The sequence below is a fragment of the Lutjanus erythropterus genome, chromosome 12, assembly GCF_056507025.1.
Source record: "Lutjanus erythropterus isolate fLutEry1 chromosome 12, fLutEry1.hap2, whole genome shotgun sequence".
In the NCBI taxonomy this organism is placed as follows: domain Eukaryota; kingdom Metazoa; phylum Chordata; class Actinopteri; order Lutjaniformes; family Lutjanidae; genus Lutjanus; species Lutjanus erythropterus.
This window is the reverse complement of record NC_139328.1, coordinates 35932485-35950552: the sequence shown is the minus strand read 5'-3', so window position 1 is coordinate 35950552 and position 18068 is coordinate 35932485. Positions and strand designations below refer to the sequence as shown.

The 18068-nt window shown below is 39.5% G+C and overlaps 1 protein-coding gene across 1 annotated transcript in view; it reads left to right on the top strand.

The window, feature by feature from the left end:
- LOC146318417 (cadherin-6-like) overlaps positions 1-18068 on the top strand; it is a 125860-nt gene that overhangs the window by 97298 nt on the left and 10494 nt on the right. Inside the window, exons 8-11 of the mRNA XM_084732442.1 lie at positions 3186-3322; positions 5471-5592; positions 13905-14022; positions 16059-16310. Coding sequence (XP_084588568.1) covers positions 3186-3322; positions 5471-5592; positions 13905-14022; positions 16059-16310 — 629 coding nt within the window. The remainder of the gene's footprint in view (positions 1-3185; positions 3323-5470; positions 5593-13904; positions 14023-16058; positions 16311-18068) is intronic.

Here is an 18068-nt window from a genome sequence, read left to right as displayed (position 1 = left end):
TGGGTGATTGTAGACTGTGATTAACAGCTTCAAATGGCTCTTAATACATTTTTTTTTAACATAAATTAATAAATTCTGCTAAATTTTAACTGAGTGTTTTCTTAGTGTAAGACTGGTCGACTAGTCTAAATTAAATTTTGCATTTAATCGACAGGAAAATTAGTCGCCAGGAACATCCCTATTATTCATAAGCCATATCACTCAGCCCTACATGATGTAGAAGTCTATTCTGAGTCCCAATACCTACAGTTCAGCAGCTTGGTCAGTGCCCCTGTACTTCAAACTATCACACTGTTATTACCCCGATAGCATCATTTCAGTTTCAAGCAGTTACATTGCTTAGAGTCAATGTGTTGTGTTGCATTGCATTGCATGAACTGACCAAGCTGCTGTATTTGATGAGTTTGTAGTGAGCACGTGTTATTTTGATGGACGGATAGAGAGCAAAAAAGTCCACACATGGAGTGTAGTGGATGGACGACTCAAACAAACCCAGGAGACTGGGGGTTGCGATAATAATACTTTACAGTGATATTTTTTCGGAGCCAACCCAGAAGTTTTTGTCCCTTCATTTTTGAAAGTCTACCTACATTTTATAGTCGTTATCGCTAACTTGACCTGAACGGGCAAAACTGATGCTAGAGCATCATAGTTTGAGGCATAAGGCCACTGACCATGGTGCCATATTTGAGGAGTTGGTAGCAAGAATGTGCTATTTGGATGGATGGATGAAGGATGGATGGAGGGATGGACAGACAGGAGATGAAGTGTGGCTGCAGGACAGAGCACAGTCAGATTGGAACCGAGCCCTTATTTCTCTACATTTAAAGCAGGCGAACTGATGAGGAACATATTCCAATTAAAACAAGCATGGAAGCATGGAGTGCTCTTAAAATGATGTGTCACGAGGGGGCACACACACACACACACACACACACACACTCAGACACAATTCCAATTATTCCTGTGTTTGTGCTTTTGTGTATGTGACTGTATCATCTATTCACATTGTGTCAGTGAACTATTATTTTACTGTTGAGTGCTTTCTAATTATGATCGAGCCTGAATGCACTGAGGCAATGTTTTCTTTTAGATTCATACATCTCTGTATGGAAAACAATAATTAAGTTTGAATGGTACATAATTAACAGCTGATAGCAGTTTGATGTGATATTTTGGAGTGGATGGTGAAACCAGCCTTGATCCAGACACTGAGGATGTTCATATACAGTACAGTACAATCTGCAGTTCCTGTTCACAGAGCAATTTGCCTCCACTTTGACAGGCGGGCGAAAAAGACAGAAGCAAAGGCATCTCAGTTCTATTATCTATGGAGTGCTGTGAAGCCGTGAATAGCTGCATTCAGCAACTAGTTCAAAAATAGAGAATGCTCTGTGAGCAGTCCACAGACACTGGGAAGAGATTTTCAAGTAGCTGTGATGTTTTGAACAGGCTACAGTGAGATTGAATAGGAGGAGAGGACAGAAAGCAGCAGCTTCCAGTGCAGCACAATTATGTGATTCCAGTTGTTAGAATGTCTGCTTTCTTGTCCAACCTTATAGATCAAAGTTTGTACATGAATTTCTGGTCAGAAGTCACTTCAGAGTTTAAAAAACATATAGATAAAGTCTAGAAGCAGTCAGGGTGAAGGAGGAACGAGTGCTGGCCTCACATTATTTGCAAGAATTTTGCAGTCTTTTTTCAGCTTGTATTTACTCACAGCCAAAACAGCCCGCATTAAGAAAATAAAGGGACTGGAAGTCCAGTTTGAGGACCAGATCCCTGAGTTTGAAGGTTTAGACACCAAACACTGTCCAGCAGTTCAGAACACATTTTGTTGAGCCTTTTCTCTCCAGTATCTCCCCCATTTCCTCTCCATCCTTTTCCTCCTCTAGAGAATGTGCAACTTCACCTCTGTTTGCTCCACCCAGAGCAATTCACATAAAATGCTCAGTTTGCGTTTAGTCAGAATACAAATTAATTATTAAGCATTTTTTGTGTTAATACACTCATTTGCCATCTTTCAGATACTGAGATGAGGACATCAATGCCAATCACATAGACATAGCTGGATTTAGGGTGTTGATAGCCTAGCTAGCTTAGCATAAGACTGAACACTGGAGAAAACAGCAAGTCTGAACAAAGTGAAATAAAAAATGGGGATAAGAAAATGTTACACCATCTAATTCCAGTCTTCCAAATACGGCAGCTTGGTCAGCTGACCCACAGTTCCAGCAATGAACTGTACACCCTGAGCATCAGTTCTGCATTTACAGAGCTCTGGGGTCAAGTTAGCAAGAATAAATATGCAAAGTTCAGGTGAACTTATAAATAAAGGCATGAAAATTACTTGATTAGGTTAAGAAAAAGATCATGGTTTGGTTGGTTTGGCATTTTTCTTCTTTATGACTAGTTAGTCCTGTAACTTAAATCCCCAAGACGCCATCTTTCTTCTTCTGTTTGTCTGTTCTGCTGCACTGTCACTGAGAGACTGACCCCTGGTGGTGTAAGCTGCTAATACCTTTATCTCACCAAAGCCATGGTGGGGCACTTCATTGTTTTTACGTTACTCTTTATTTACAGGTTGAATAGAGAAAAGCTTCATATTTCTATCAACCAGGGACTTGTAGGTGTAATTCTGAGTGAACATTACCATGTCCTGTCTTCAAGCACACAAACATAAGATTGGTAGTCATCTTCTCATTTCATTCTTAGAAACAGAGTGAATAAGGTCATTTCCAACAATGTTAAACTTTTCCTTTCATTTTGATTTTCTGAATAGCAATTGTTTTCAGCAGCAGAAGTTTTAGAGAAGATGTTCGACAATTACACTTTTTCACAGGTTTTGTTCATTTACACGTCTCCATGGAAACATTTCTTTTGCAATTTTTATTTTTATTTGAATAAAAAAAAAGCTGTTCAGACCCGCAGTAATGCCAAGTTTGTGAGCTCATACTGTAGCTTGAACAGCTTTAAAGACTTGAACACATCTACAGTAAGTCCACAGCACCACTTTTGGCTCGGCTCTGTCACTGTGTGCTCTCCCCCATCACAGATTGAGAGAAATCAATTATTCTCCCTATTGTGGTGACTCCCCGGTGGGGCTGCACAGACACACGGGTTATTGTAGTTCATCCCACCCACTGGCTTAACTTAGCCTTCTCTCACCTTCTCACTTGTTACAGGTACTCTATCGACCGTCGCACTGACATGGACCGCCTGTTCAACGTCCATCCAGGGAATGGATCTGTGTTCCTGCTCAGAAGCCTGGACAGAGAGGAGACCGCCTGGCATAATATTTCAATCATCGCCACTGAGTTCCGTAAGTCCAGAAGGGCAGAGACTATTTGTGGACATGATATGATGTATCGATGTGAGGAGAAACGTATGGAGCCAGACAGAATGTCTGCTAACATATCAGTCACTTATCATGGAGGAAATTCAATGACAAGTGATCCACCACTAAATATAGCATCCAGGACTGACTGAGTGGGAGTCAGTGAAGGGTCAGTGCATCCCAGATTACAAAGAGACATTTATCCACTTTCATAAGACATTTTAGATTTTCTACATTTTGTAGTTATGTAGTTTCAGTCCAGCATTTTAAATATCTACCGCTACGATTTTTGTTGGAATTTCTTGTTTGCTCTACACAGCATCTGAAAATGACATTTTTTTCCTTTTTATTTGCATTTTCACTGCAACTACAGGAGACCAACAATGATAACAAATCAACAACAACGCTTTTATTCTATCAGGGTGCACACATGTCACATTGATATCCAAGTATTTACAACCAGAAATGTGGGCTTTTCTTTTGGCCTGGTGTTGCAAACCCCATATACCAAATGCGCTGTATGCATATCCAAAGAGTGCCTCTAAAACCCAAGTACTATCGGCATATGCTGCATTTCATAGTTGGGAAATGCTACATTTGATATAAGGCCCAATATGGAATGTCCAAACTAGGTCTGTGTATTGGCAAGAACATAGCGATACAAAATGTATCATGATACAGGAGTTATGATTCAATATTGCAGTGAATTGCGTTACTGCAAGAGTGATATATTGCTGTCTTTTATCTAATTTTCAGAAAACTATCACAGTAACACATGCAACAAATCTGAGTTAAAAAAGTTTTTCTTTTTTATGCAGTGAAAATCAGGGATGTTATGATACCAGAAACTCACAGTACGATAATATCATACAATTAAATCCAGGATACAGTTTAATAAGCAATAAATCTGTAAATGTGTTAGACCCCTAATCCAAACAGAAGATGCTTTGGGTAACCTGTTTCAAATTTGAAATATTGCCAAATGAATGTGCATTTAAAAAGTTAAGGATATAAGCAGCAGGGACAAAATTCCAGTCATCTCCATTTTATTTGGCTAGAGACACATTTTTCAAAGGTGGATACGCCAAAACCTCACATTAGAATTATTACACACTCGGCCAAACACCAGGAGCCATAATATTTTGGCTTTTTTATTTGGCATCATAGATCTCTGGTAAAGTAACAAAATCAGACCATTATACAGAGATCTACTAAGATGCCTAAATGTAAAAAACTGTCTATGGTGAAGAGATCTAACTCCACTTATACCATTTTTACACCAAAATCACCAAAAGACAAGACACACCTTCAAGCCCTGTTGTAATGGAGATACAAATCCCTGCTGTGCTGGCCTGACAGTCCAGTCAGAAAACGTGTGTATGGAAAAAAGGCAAAAGAGTTGCAAAAATTACTGTCAGTGGCGGAGGGAAGGGGTGAAAATTAGCGTGTCCACTCGGGTGTCATGTTTCCATCAGTGCTGACTGGAGCTGGAGACTATTAAAACCCAGCACTATGGCAGAGTCATCTGACACTGAACGTATGCCAGTTGTGTTCTGTCCCATTGAAGACAAAAGCCAGACATTAGTGGGGTTTTTTTGTCCTGTGTAAATGATTTGTGTACACATTAAAACAATCTGTCCACAGACATACTTCGAATGAATGTAGCCCTTCACTACAGTACTCTGTTCCTTTACCAAAAAGAGAAGGAAAAAATCAACCCATAGACACCTCTGAGACATTTTGATTTGATACGGAATCATTCTGCTCGTCATGCAGCTCCCTGTGCGTCCCGACAAGAAACTGAATGCACAGAGCAAAACATGTTGTTTAGTTTTCCTCCACATTCTCATATTTCATCTTTTATGTGTGTGTGAGAGCTCAGAGGTTAAAGACACAGCTTGTGGCCGGGGGGGAAAACGTGGCTGAGGCAAGTGGATGACTCAAACTTCCTGCCTCATCAGATACTGACACGGTGCCCTGAAGCAAGGCAGTGAGCTGCTCAGTGGTAGCTATCAGTAGAGCGGCTGAGGCTGTACCAGATAGCTCACAGTGTGAATATGTGGAAGAGTGTAAAAGTGGGGCAGGGTGTTAAGTTTTCCTCAGCATGAAGTCTTTTCTGTGTTTGCCTTCCAGATAATCCCCGTCAGAGCAGCCATGTTCCCGTCTACATCCGCCTGCTGGACATCAACGACAACGCGCCCACCTTTGCCACCGTGTACGAAACCTTTGTCTGTGAGAAGACGAAGGCTGGGCAGGTACTACAGCTTTATCATTTTTGGAAAGTAGAAATATTGTACTGTATAGCTTAGATAGACAGGCAGGAGGAGTGATGAATTCATCTTTTACCAAGTCACTAGGCACTGAGGGACAGTATACATCGTCCTTTTGACAGTTAATAAAGCAAACTTATGGTGCTTTCACACCTACATTGTTTTGTCTGGACTTTCAGACTTGGTAGTTTGATCTAACCAAAATTGCAGGTGTGAAACCAAATAACTGAACCTCGATCCGACCCAAAGAGGCGATCTTGGCCTGGATCAAAACGAACCACGATATGGGTTGTTTACAGTTTTTTGGATGGTTTGATTTTGGACCAGTTACAGGAAGTTCTGGCAAGCTATTGTCAGAACCAGAAAAAAGAAAAACAACAAAACAAAACTAAATGAGCCCGTTGGGGAGAAACGTTTGACATTTGGGGGTGACAACTTTATGAAGAGTCAGTTTGAAAAACCTCTCAAAACTTTCATCACTTTTCAGTTGTTTTGTTTGAGGATGAAATAGAGGGGAAGTGAATTGAACATCAAACACACACCCGTCTACAAAACAGTCAGTCGAAAGCGTAAGTAGACACAGCTCACGCAAATTTGCAATGTAAAACCAAAACAAACCAGATCAAGTGTATGGAAGGTATCAAAAACATGAACCTTGGTTCAGACTTTCAGGTGTATTTTATCTTCTGAATCCAGCATCAATTCCATGATCAAGTCCATGTATCAAATCCCTTGTAAAATACATTTAGGTTTTAAAGGAGCTCTGTGGAGTTTTCCTGTAAAGAAGCAAAGATTCTGTTTAACGTTCAGTGTCTTGCCAAAACACACTGAAGGGCTTTTCACACTGCGTTTATCCCCAGATTAACGGGAAACACCTGTGTGGGTGTACAGAGGCTTTAACCCATTGCTAGAGGAAGGAGAGTGTGAGTCATATAGCCCTGGACTTAACAATATGTGTGTGAAAAGGGGCTAAGTTATCCCAGGTTTAACTCTTATCCCAGGTTTAAGGATAGCCTTGGGCTAAGAAAATGCAGTGTGAAAAGCACTTGTGTTTTATCTTTGAGGCCTAACAAAACAAACTGAATGTATTTTCTTCCACATATAACATGTGCACGGCTGATTCATGAAAAAAACTGAAACTGTATCAGCTACAACAAATAATCAATATTAATTAATTAATACATTAATTGTTAGCAATTTTGATAAATGATTAATCATTTTGAGACTTTTTTTTTTATTAAAAGAATCATTTCAGCTTTTTCAGATGTGGATATTTACTAGTTTCTTTCGTCCTGACAGTAAAATGAATATCTTTGTGTTTTGGACAAAACATAACATTTGAGGACGTCATCCTGAACTCTGGCCAACAGTGATCAACATTTTTCACCATGTTGTAATATTTTACAGACCAAACCACTGATTGACTAATAATTGATTAATCAAGGGAATGATTAATCGACAGATCATGAAAATAAGTAAATTAGTTGCAGCCCTGCTATCAACCCTTCCCTACCTTTGCCAATGCATTTCTATGTCCTTGTGTGAGTAGGCTACATGTGCATCCTAATACATGTGCACAAGCACAAACAAAATAAGACCCTATTATAGCATCAGTGTTGCACAGCACCACTAATGCTTCATAAAACTCCACAATGTACCTTTGCATTCTGTAAGTAACTAAAGTTTAAAAAAGATTCAACTGATATATGGATTTTGGCTGAAATAAGAAAAAGAAAATATAGTGTCTATTAGATAGTATATGACAAATCAACGTATCACCTGGATTGGACTAACTTTAGTGCACCTTGGTCCAAACAGTGGCGGCCATGATGCTCAATGTTTAGGGTGTAGCGTTGAACTTGAAACCTGAGAATGGTGTCAGTTTTCACCAGAGAAGACTCACCACTGTGTTGGTTTTGCTGAATGGTGAAATGAATACTACACACTCATGATCACAGAGTGCCGTTACAGAGTGTTGCAAACAATCTTTGGCTGACACCAGCTCTCAGAGCGCACATTAACCAAACAGCCAAGTTTTTGTTATTAATTAGTGACAGCTGGTATAATCTGCTGTCTAACACTGAGAATCCTGCCACATGAATGTTTGTTTTTATATTTCTTTCAGCAAATATGACAGGGCAAGGAGAGATAAAAGACGTAATCGAAAAGTGTTACCTCATAGCTTAGCAAAAAGTATTTTACCTGGAACCTGATCCAAAACACCTTGGCAAAAGAAAACAGGCACAACAAGAAAGCAGCGATTTCATTATATCCTGATATATAAACACAGGTTACTTCCTCCACAATCATCAGAGTAATTTTACTGTAGCTGCTGAGGATATGTGGAGAAGCTGCTAATTATTACTTCACCTCAGCCAGCGGGGGCTCCGTGTGCAGAGAACTGACAGAGTGGAACAGGACAGGTCCGCACCGTCAGGGAAAAACTATATTAGGTTTTAAATAAAGAGAATAATCCCACACAACAAACATGAACACGATCATCTAAAATACACTAAGAATAGGCAGCAGCTCTGTAAACGCTTCCCTGCTGTATGTGTGGCTGCTGTCGGAGGTATCGATTGAACGCGCTGTTTTTGACAGTTTTCATTTCAGAGTGCTCCTGCGACAAAAAGTCAAGTCAAGTCTTCAATCACAACAACCAGAACCGTGTCAAATGCTGTGTCATGCTCATAGAGCCATATTGTGTTCTCTTGTTGTTAAGACACTTTAAGAAATGTCTGGATTTAGAAGCATAAATAGAGACACTCAAGAGGAACTGCAAACGTTATTTTACATTATACCAGGGGTCAATAGAGATTTTTTAACCGTCATTCACTTTCACTTGAATTCATTCATTCATTCATTTTCTGTAACTGCTTATTCCATAAGGGTCGTGGGCTGCTGGAGTCTATCCCATCTGACATTGGGTGAGAGGCAGGGTTCACCCTGGACAAGTCAAAAGTTCATCACAGGACTGACACATAGAGACAGACAATATGAAAATTAAAATGTTAAAAAAGAATAACTGACATTTATTTCCATACATTTTTGCCAAAGTCACAGAGAGCCACTGGAGAGGGAGGAGCTGCATGTAGCACTGGAGCCACAGGTTGCAGACCCACACATTATACTAGAGTTAGCTTATAAAATACTCACTGTGTGTCAGCTGTTGATAAATTTCAGCACATACAGATATAACCTCAGTACCAGAGTGATCCTTTAGAAGCTGAATATTCCTCTGCAGAAATAAATAGGTTACTCACACAGCTGTACACAAATACAATACACACACACACACACACACACTCAGCCAGCGGTGGACTGCTGTTGTTAATGGTTCAGAAAGGGGCTGCTCTGTGCAACACTGAACTTGAACAACCTTGGCTCCAGATTTTGAAGCAGCTCTAGCAGCCACCCAGAGCAGGTGGTGCTGTAGTTATTGTGCAGTGATGTGCTTTTATGAATCACTTATGGGACATGCAGAGTGCAAGAGGCTCAAGTCAGCTGGTAATCCCCTTTTATGAATAGAAGCACAGCATTTGCATGGAATCAGCCATTACTACCACACTGACCTTTGTACTGGGTTTGTGGAATATAGGCCAACGTGTCTTCTGTCCGCATCACTACAATCTGCTACATGAATCTGGAATATGAAAGAATAAAAAAAAATCTGCATTCTATATCAGTTCTGTAAGTTAATCTAATTACTTGGTATACCAAAATAATGACTTAGTACCTCATAATTTATAATTCATAAAGGACCCCCCCCCACATATATTCAGCAGCAAAAACGTCTGCGCTGCCTGTCCCATTGTGTTCCTGTGTAGAGAGCAGAACCACCCCACTAAGCACAGTGCTACCACGGAGATCTGCTGCTGACCGCTGTGCTCAAAATTCAAATTATTTGACCTCTGACTTTGTTAGCTGCTGACCTTTGAAAGTGCAATCAATGAGGCAACAGCTGTAAGTGACGCTGCAGGCAGAAGAGACCGCAGATGTGTGGAAGTGACACAAACAGTAGAGGAGAGACTGATGGTCGAGTCTTCAAGGGAACCCCAGACCTGCGGAAGGTCTCGTGAGAGTGATCATTTTAACATTTGTGCAACATCACAATGACGTAACAACATACACAAATCTCACGAGAGTTTTGCAAATCAAGGTTTCCCTTCCCGACACGACTGAAGAAAAGTGTTTCAGGGTTCCCTAAACTCTATAACACAACATTAACAACAAACCACGAGCTTGCACATGAACATAATGCATGGCAAAAAGTAAACAGGTCGTGCTATGAGATTTGTGAATCATGCAGTTTATGAACTTAGCTACATCTGATGATAAAGTCAGCTTAGCCATTTGTATACCAGGCAGATTTGGCGCAGTGGTTGTAGTGCTTTGCTTTACGTCCTGCCTTGTGGTGAGCACAGGAAAAAAATGTCATCATGTGAAGGCCCCTTTAGCATCTCAAAATAATGACTTAGTATCTCAACATGATGAGAAACTTTCTCAAAATAATTATAAAACTTTGGGCTCTGCAAGTTAGTTTCTCATAATTTTGACTTAAGTCTTTTTTTTAATAGACTAAGTCCATATTTTGAGAAGGTTTCTCATTAAAATGATTATTATAATTTTAATCAAATTTTTGAAAACATTTGTGGTGTTTAGGGATTTTTAGGCTTTTTTAAATTGAGAACTGACTTTTATTTCTTTTATTTTTGTGTTACGCAGCCAATGAACCAATTAAAGTAGATCACTTTTAATAAGCTTTCCTCCCTCCTTGACTGACTTTACTGTTCAGTGCAACACAGCTTTGACTTTGTCAGATATCTGTAATACTGAATATTTTATCAGTCAGACCTGTGACTGAATGCTGCTTTAAACAGGACTTAGTGTAATCGTACTCTGCTGTCTATAATACCACTTGATATGATTCATCACTGTATGGGATGCACCTAATGTGATTAAAGCACACAAGCTTACACACACTGTATAGACACACACACACACACACACACACACACACACTCTTGCAGCTGTGAAGCTGATTGGTTGTGCTCCTGGAGACCACTTGGTTTCTCCTTTTGTGGTGGCTCACAAGCTAATCTGTCATGGAGGCTGACAGGAGCTTTCACACACACAGTGCTGTAAATAGGGTTTTACACACACACACACACACATATACACACACAATTATATCTTGCATCTAATATCATGCAGAAATAAACATAATAAAAACACTAATCTATATATGTAATCACACACACACGCGCGTAACAGGTTAAAAATAACACAACAAAAGACAATTAGGTGTAACAACACCATGCTGATGCCACACGCACATCTTGACATTCTTCGGTATGGTGGCTTGCTGCCACTGGTCTGCTCATGTCCCTGTCATCCTGCCATCCTTTCATCCTTTAATTCCTCTGCCCTTTCATCTGTCCATCAATGTTAATCATCAGTATTTGTTCACTGGATATCCTCTGCTGCTTCCCTCAGGCTCCAGATTTGTTCGCTGTATGTGTGCACGTGTGTGTGTGCTATTGGCACAAATCTTTGTTAAAGCCTTTAATCTCTCTGCTAGTGTCTCCCATTCAATTAAATAAGACTGTATTTACAAAGTACAAAATATACATACAGAGTCACCAGCTGAGAAATGACAGGAATATACACTATAGCTCCACAGGCTTTAACAACAGACACCCACATCTCCTGCAGTGCATTCATGTATGTATTTATTTCTATATTAAAGCTGCATTAATTGATTTTTCTTCTTTGTGGCCAAACATAAGCTTGACATATCACCACCTGCTAGAGGCAGCAGTTGAAACTGTTGCCTTTTTACACATCCAGCAGACACAGAGCAGCATTAGCTTTCATTAGGAGATGTGTTTCTGTTCACCTGAAGAATGCAAATCCAGTATTCACTGGTTTTAGCACTATTTTTGGTCTCCACCACCTCCTGAAAAAAATATCTGCACTCAGGAGCTCTTTAACTTAGGGCTGTGTAATGTATCGATATTATATTGTATTGAGATATGAGGGAGGCTATCATGATAGGTTTTAGATATTGTTGTATCATGATGTGAGTGATGAACCGGTCTGTTATTTGTCTTTACCCACTGAGTCATTATATCCACATTACTGATAAATATTTAACAATAATTAATATTGTAAATATTTTGTGAAAGCACCAGCAGTCATACTTGTAATACTGTTGCAACATCAATATTGAGGTGTTGGTCAGAAATATCGTATTGTATCTATATTCCCCAGTGATAATACAACAAACTTTCAACAAACTCACCTTCGCTGTTTCCACCCTTTGGAGTAGACATGTCATCAGTCACAAACTACATGATTTATCAATAATATCGATCAACTGATATGAAGCTTCGCTGTCATGATAGGTTTTTCAGCTGTATCATCCAGGCCTACTTTAACTGCTAAATGCTTCACAGGGTTTGTCTAGCTAGCTGCTGTGTGGTGCAGCACATTCTCATGTTACAACTCATCAAATACAGCAGCTTGGTCTGTGGCCCTACACTCCATACTGTGACACTGTATGTAACCCTCTAGCATCAGTTTTGCACATGCAGGGCTCCATGGTCAAGTTAGCAATAATAAAGATGCAACGTCTGGTTAGGGTTAGGCACAAAAACAACCTGGCTAGGTTTAGCAAAATAAGTTAAAATAAGTAGCTACCCACATAACTTTCTTAAAGTTACACGTTGTGTAACATAACGTACGTATGTTACGTAACAAAAAAAGAAGTCAGTGTTGACTGTTGGTTTCACATGGGACACAAACCTCAGTCTCCTGGATGAAAGTTTTGTTTGTCTGACCCATCCACCCCACCTCCTCCACACACGGACTTTCTTTTTCTTTATACTAAATAACCTGACTTCAACAGCACATCACAACAACACGGACGCCTCCAGATATTACGCTACCTACAGCGTCATAGGCTGAGAGCAGAGTATGTGGGCCAGAGAACCAAACCAGTTAGCTAAAAGATTATTTCACATCACATCTAGTGCAGCTAACAACCACCAGTCAAACCATTAGTACCAGTATAGAGATGCAAAAATGCATCATTAAATATGCTAATATCTGTTTCAGGTCTTTCACTGTTTCACTTTTGCAGATTATTCTCATAATGCATTGCTTCTTTGATGAAAGTAGATGCTAGAAGAAAACATTTCTAACTTTAAACTTTATTTTGTTGAGCTAACATTCTTTATTTAATAAAGATGTATTGGCATATTCTGTTAAATGACTGAAGAGGTTTAAATTTCCTAAATTAAAATATCAAAATATCATTTTGTTTTGGTATTGGTACATAAACTCATGCATCGTTTTTTATCAATATCAATTCCCAGCTCTGCTGTTGCCTTTTTTAATCTCATGATTGAAACCTGTATTTCACACTAAACTCATCCAACACCCTGAAACCCACTGAGATTTCTGAAGAATCAGTTTTTGTTGGCTTAAAGTGATTTCCCCACCCAAATTCTATCTTTGGCGCACGAAGCTCTCACCCCCTGTCGATTTGAAAAGCTAGCTGTAAAAAGTTTGTAGCATGCTTCTTCACAGAGGACAGCAGCTGTGCTCAGCTTGAATTCAGTCAGCTACAATGGATCCCAATGGTGACAAGTTTACACTGTGGGGGGAAAAAAAAGTAGCAAAACAACCAAAGAAACTTCTCAAACCACTGCTGCAGCATAATCCACTTCTCTACTGTCAATCCATGCGCTCAGTGTGATCCGAACACTCATTGTTTCGCTCAAATAAAGCTAAATACGCTGCTTTCATGTCCTGCTGTCACATCCCTCAAAGCTCCACTGGAGGCAGGCTGTTGTGTCACATTTTCAAAAACAGAAATACTGAAAGAGAACAAATTAGCAGCAGCAAATTGACAGCATTGTTGTGGTTGTAAGTTTAAAGTAGTAACACAGAACACTGGATAGAGGAAAAAAGTAAATCATATTTGGTTTGTCTGAATTGGTTGCTGTTGCACAGGATTCATTTAACTGTGATGTTTAGTGTAATATATGATTTGATGAGTTGTGTTGTTGACAGAGATATTGATGGCTTATTTAGCACAGACACCAGTGATCCTGATAATATCCAAGCTGTTGTGTTGGCAACTTTACAGCACAGATAGTGAGGACAGCAGTGTGTACTGTCACCGTGAACGCACCCTCTAACCCTGCCAGTCTTTTTCAACCCATTGACTGCTGTTATTCACTTAACTGTGTCAGGATGTTCATTTTAATGGCTGTTGGTGTCTCTGACAGCGGATCCAGACGGTGAGTGCAGTCGATGCAGACGAGCCCTCGTCGGGACACAAGTTCTTCTTCAGCCTGGCTCCTGAGGGGACCCACCGCAGCAACTTCACTGTCCGGGACAATGGAGGTAGGAAACCTGAGCAGGCACGGTGCCTCCAAATAATTCTGTTAAATAATGTTGAACAGGCTGGAGTGCAGAACCTCTACATATGATTTACATCTGTTATGTTCCAACTCTTGCCAAACGAGTTCACAATATGTCTGCACCAGGTAAATCTCTCTGTATTTCAGTATACTAAAGATTTTAAGTCAGGCTACAGCAACTAGCAGTCTGGTGGAAGCATACGTCATAAGCATGGGTTAACAGTTTGTGTGTAATTACTCCCACTGCCAGAGGGGGGAGACACAAGTTTTGTATTGCAGTTTTAAACAAAGTAAATTACTCAGTGTGAACTGTTTCAACAACAGTCAGAATGGAATAGCAGAGCAATTTTAGCATTTCCCATTGATGGACAGAATCAAGAGAATAACAAGTCATTTAAAAAAAGAAAGGACTCAGCAGTGGTGTAATGCAGGCTGCATGCAGATGTACTGAGTATACCTACTTATTTTTCTGTCAGCGTTGCCTACATCCACTGCTACAAAGCCTCTTATGTGCATCACTCAGTAGTGTGCTGCAAGCAAAACTGTATGATTTACCCTGCTCTGCCTCTGATTGACTAGTCCTTGTTGAATTTGTTGAGTTGGTTTCTGCATAAGGATTGATGACTGATTAGGGTTAGGGTAAGAATATCAGGGTAAGCCAACTAGAAGCAGATTAGGGCAGGCCATGCCTTTGCTTTGCCCTCCTAATAAACTCGTCAAAAACAGTTTGGAAGTTTGTGTTTCTCTGTTATCAGAGTATTATTAGCATTGTATCTTATAACATCAGAAAGGCTGTTCATTTCCCTTTACGTTGTCCAATTTGTAAGGATCCTCCATTTGTCAGAGTATTCTCTTGTTGGTATTGCCTCTATTGTTTTGAGTTGTTTTGGGGAACAACAACAGTAACAAGGAACAAACAAGACATGTTGAAAATGTTATACTTTATTCATTGAACAAACAGTTAGGAGTCTGCTCTCCCCACAAATGCAGGATCCTTACAAATTCAAATGAACAGGCTTTCCAATGATGGAAGATACACAGCTAGTAATGCAGTGACAAAAGAGATAAGATTAAGACCAAACACAAATTTCTAAACTTTTTTTTTGACAAGTTTATATCGGCTGATAAATGAACTGATCTCTGACTGAAACACCGTGTTTGCCTCATCTTGAATGTAACTCATGCACTAGCAAACGGGCCCTTGACAAATAATGTTAATGTAATAGTGGTGATACACTCTGGCCTGCACTGTCTGCTGCAGCTGTTCCAAGAGACAGTTTACAAGACAAACTACTGGCCCAAGGTGAGAGAAGAGTTGTCCAATTTCCATGTGTGGATAGACTGAGGAAAAAAGAACCGTTCACTCAAAATGCATAATGATGTAGTTGTCTGTGGACCAGTATTGATTGTAAAATCTGCTCCTCTTCTTTGGCTAAAGTTCATTTCATTGTGATCTTTACTCCTTGCAGAAGAGCAGAAGTTGAGTGAAAGTGTGTGAAGACTACTGGCTCATTTTTGGATGAACTTTATATGCAAGAGTAGTCTTAATGACAGAGAGTAAAATTGAGAGAGTACCTATTTCTCCTGGCACCACCACACCACTGTCAGTGGATTAGCTGCAGCATTGTTCACTGTACCTACTGGACACCACCAGCACCATCATACATACATACTTACAAACTAAAACCATCCAGGTATTACATACCTTGGCTTTTTGACTATTGTTAAGCAATGTGGCATATTTTGATAAAGTAAAGATTTATATTTTATATGTGTCTCTGTCAGCCAGCCCTGCTTGATAGTCCCTTTACCCAAAGTTGTAAACCAGATTCATCCTCATGCTTTGTCTCCTCAGTGAGTTAGAACAAGTGATTTCTGCCTTGTTGGACCCACATTTTTCTTCCCAACCTGGAAATAAAGTGATTTTTATCCTCACCTCTGCTGTGTGACAGAGTGTCAGACACACCTTGAGCTGCGGGCGTGCTCCCATGATATTCTAACTGAACTTCTCCTCCTCAGATAACACAGCTGGCATCCTGACACGTCGAGCCACCTACAGCCGCCTCCACCAAAGCGTCTACCTGGTTCCTGTGGTGATCACCGACGGTGACTACCCCATGCAGAGCAGCACCGGCACCCTCACCGTGAGGGTGTGTACCTGCAACCGCGAAGGCAACATGGAAGTGTGCAACGCAGAGGCTCTGAGCAGCTCGCCAGGCCTCAGCACCGGAGCTCTCATCGCCATCCTCCTGTGTGCCATCATACTGCTGAGTAAGTGTGCTTCAAAACGTTTGTTTGTGTGTCAACAACCACAAACAAATACAAGGTTACACCAGTATTAAACATCTTTAGACGAGAGCTGCAATGATCAGTCAATTGATCAGTTATCAAATTAATTAATTAATAATAATTGATTCATTGTTTTGCGGTGTTTTTCAATCTAAAAATGTCCAAATTTTCTGATTTCAGCTTCTCAAATTTGAATATTTCCTGGTTTCTTTCTTTCTTTCTTTCTTTCTTTCTTTCTTTATTTCTTTGTCTGTTTTGGACATAACAAGACATTTGAGGATGTCACCTTGGGTTTTAGAAAACACTGATCACCACGAATCAGTTCAGTTCATCAAAAATGGATTAATCAAGAAAATAATCAACAGATTAATCGATGATGAAAATAATCATTAGCTGCACATTGGGAACTAAAACACATCATACAAATCATAGTTTAAATTAAAATTCTAAGCTGAAACAATTTTTTTTAAAAATCATCACCATATCTGCTTTGGGATGTTATTATGGATATTTTCTCACAATTTCTGGATATTTCACAGACCATACAATTAATGAGGTAATTAAAAAAGTAATAATATATGAATCAATAATAATAATGAAAATAAAAGTCAGTTCCAGCCCTAATTCATACTCAACAAGCAGTGCAGGTAGTAGTAGCTGTCAGTAAATGGCTGTATTTGTGTGGTGATATGATGCATTTACAGTTTATCTCATTCACTTTGACTCAAATCTCAAATGAGAATTACATTTTCCAAAACAATAAGTTCAAATGTCTAAACAACTAGTATGTTGTTCAGAAGAGAGTGGATTTTCTCATTCATTCAAGTAATTTGCATGTTTTATCATGTGTTCAAACGAGTCAGTACAACTGGCAACTCAGTGAAACTGTCAGACTTCTAACCATTCTTTCTTCAAACTCTATCAGACAGTCATGTATATTCCATAAATATCTATGAGCTGACAGGTGACAGTAATGAACAAAGAATCACATGGACGTCATGTTGTGGCAGATTTTCTGTGTATGACAATGCATGAAAGATCAGAGGTGCATTTTCTGTTCACAGTAGATGTAATCTGGGATGTAGTGGAGGTAAACAAAACTAAACTCAGTTGATCTCTTTGAAATGAGGCTGAGAGTTTATTCATCTATTTTCAGATCAACTGTATCAATGAGGAGAAAAAAGGTGTTTACCCACCTCTGCATGTACCACTACACCTCTGTAGGTGCTACAAAAATACATTTACTGTATAGATACAAATGTGCATATCCATTTTCTGTGTAGCACAGTATTGTACATTATTAACCTTTACTGGTAAGCTTTTACCTTCTGTTGAAGTCTGAATCTAATGCTGATAGGCAGCAGCATTCAGCGAGACAAAGCTGACATTCTTACACAGTATAGTGAGCAATCAGTGTCAACAAAAAGAAATTTGTAGAGAAGAAACATTTGCAGGGTCGACTGTCATGGTGAAAATGCAGCTAAACATTTTCAACAGTACAGCTCACACGATGATGAAACAACTTTTCATTTTGGTGTCATTGGTCAGCTGACTGACACAAAAAATAGGTTCTGAAACATGAATGAAATATTTTGTGTGCGTTATGACCTTTTATAAAAATGCATTAAAGTTGTGATGTTCCACAAAACAGTTGTGACAAATGCACTTGGAGTTTTTAGAAAGTAAAGACTGTTTCAAAACTGAGCCAAAACGATGGAGGAAAACTGCAAATACTGTAGA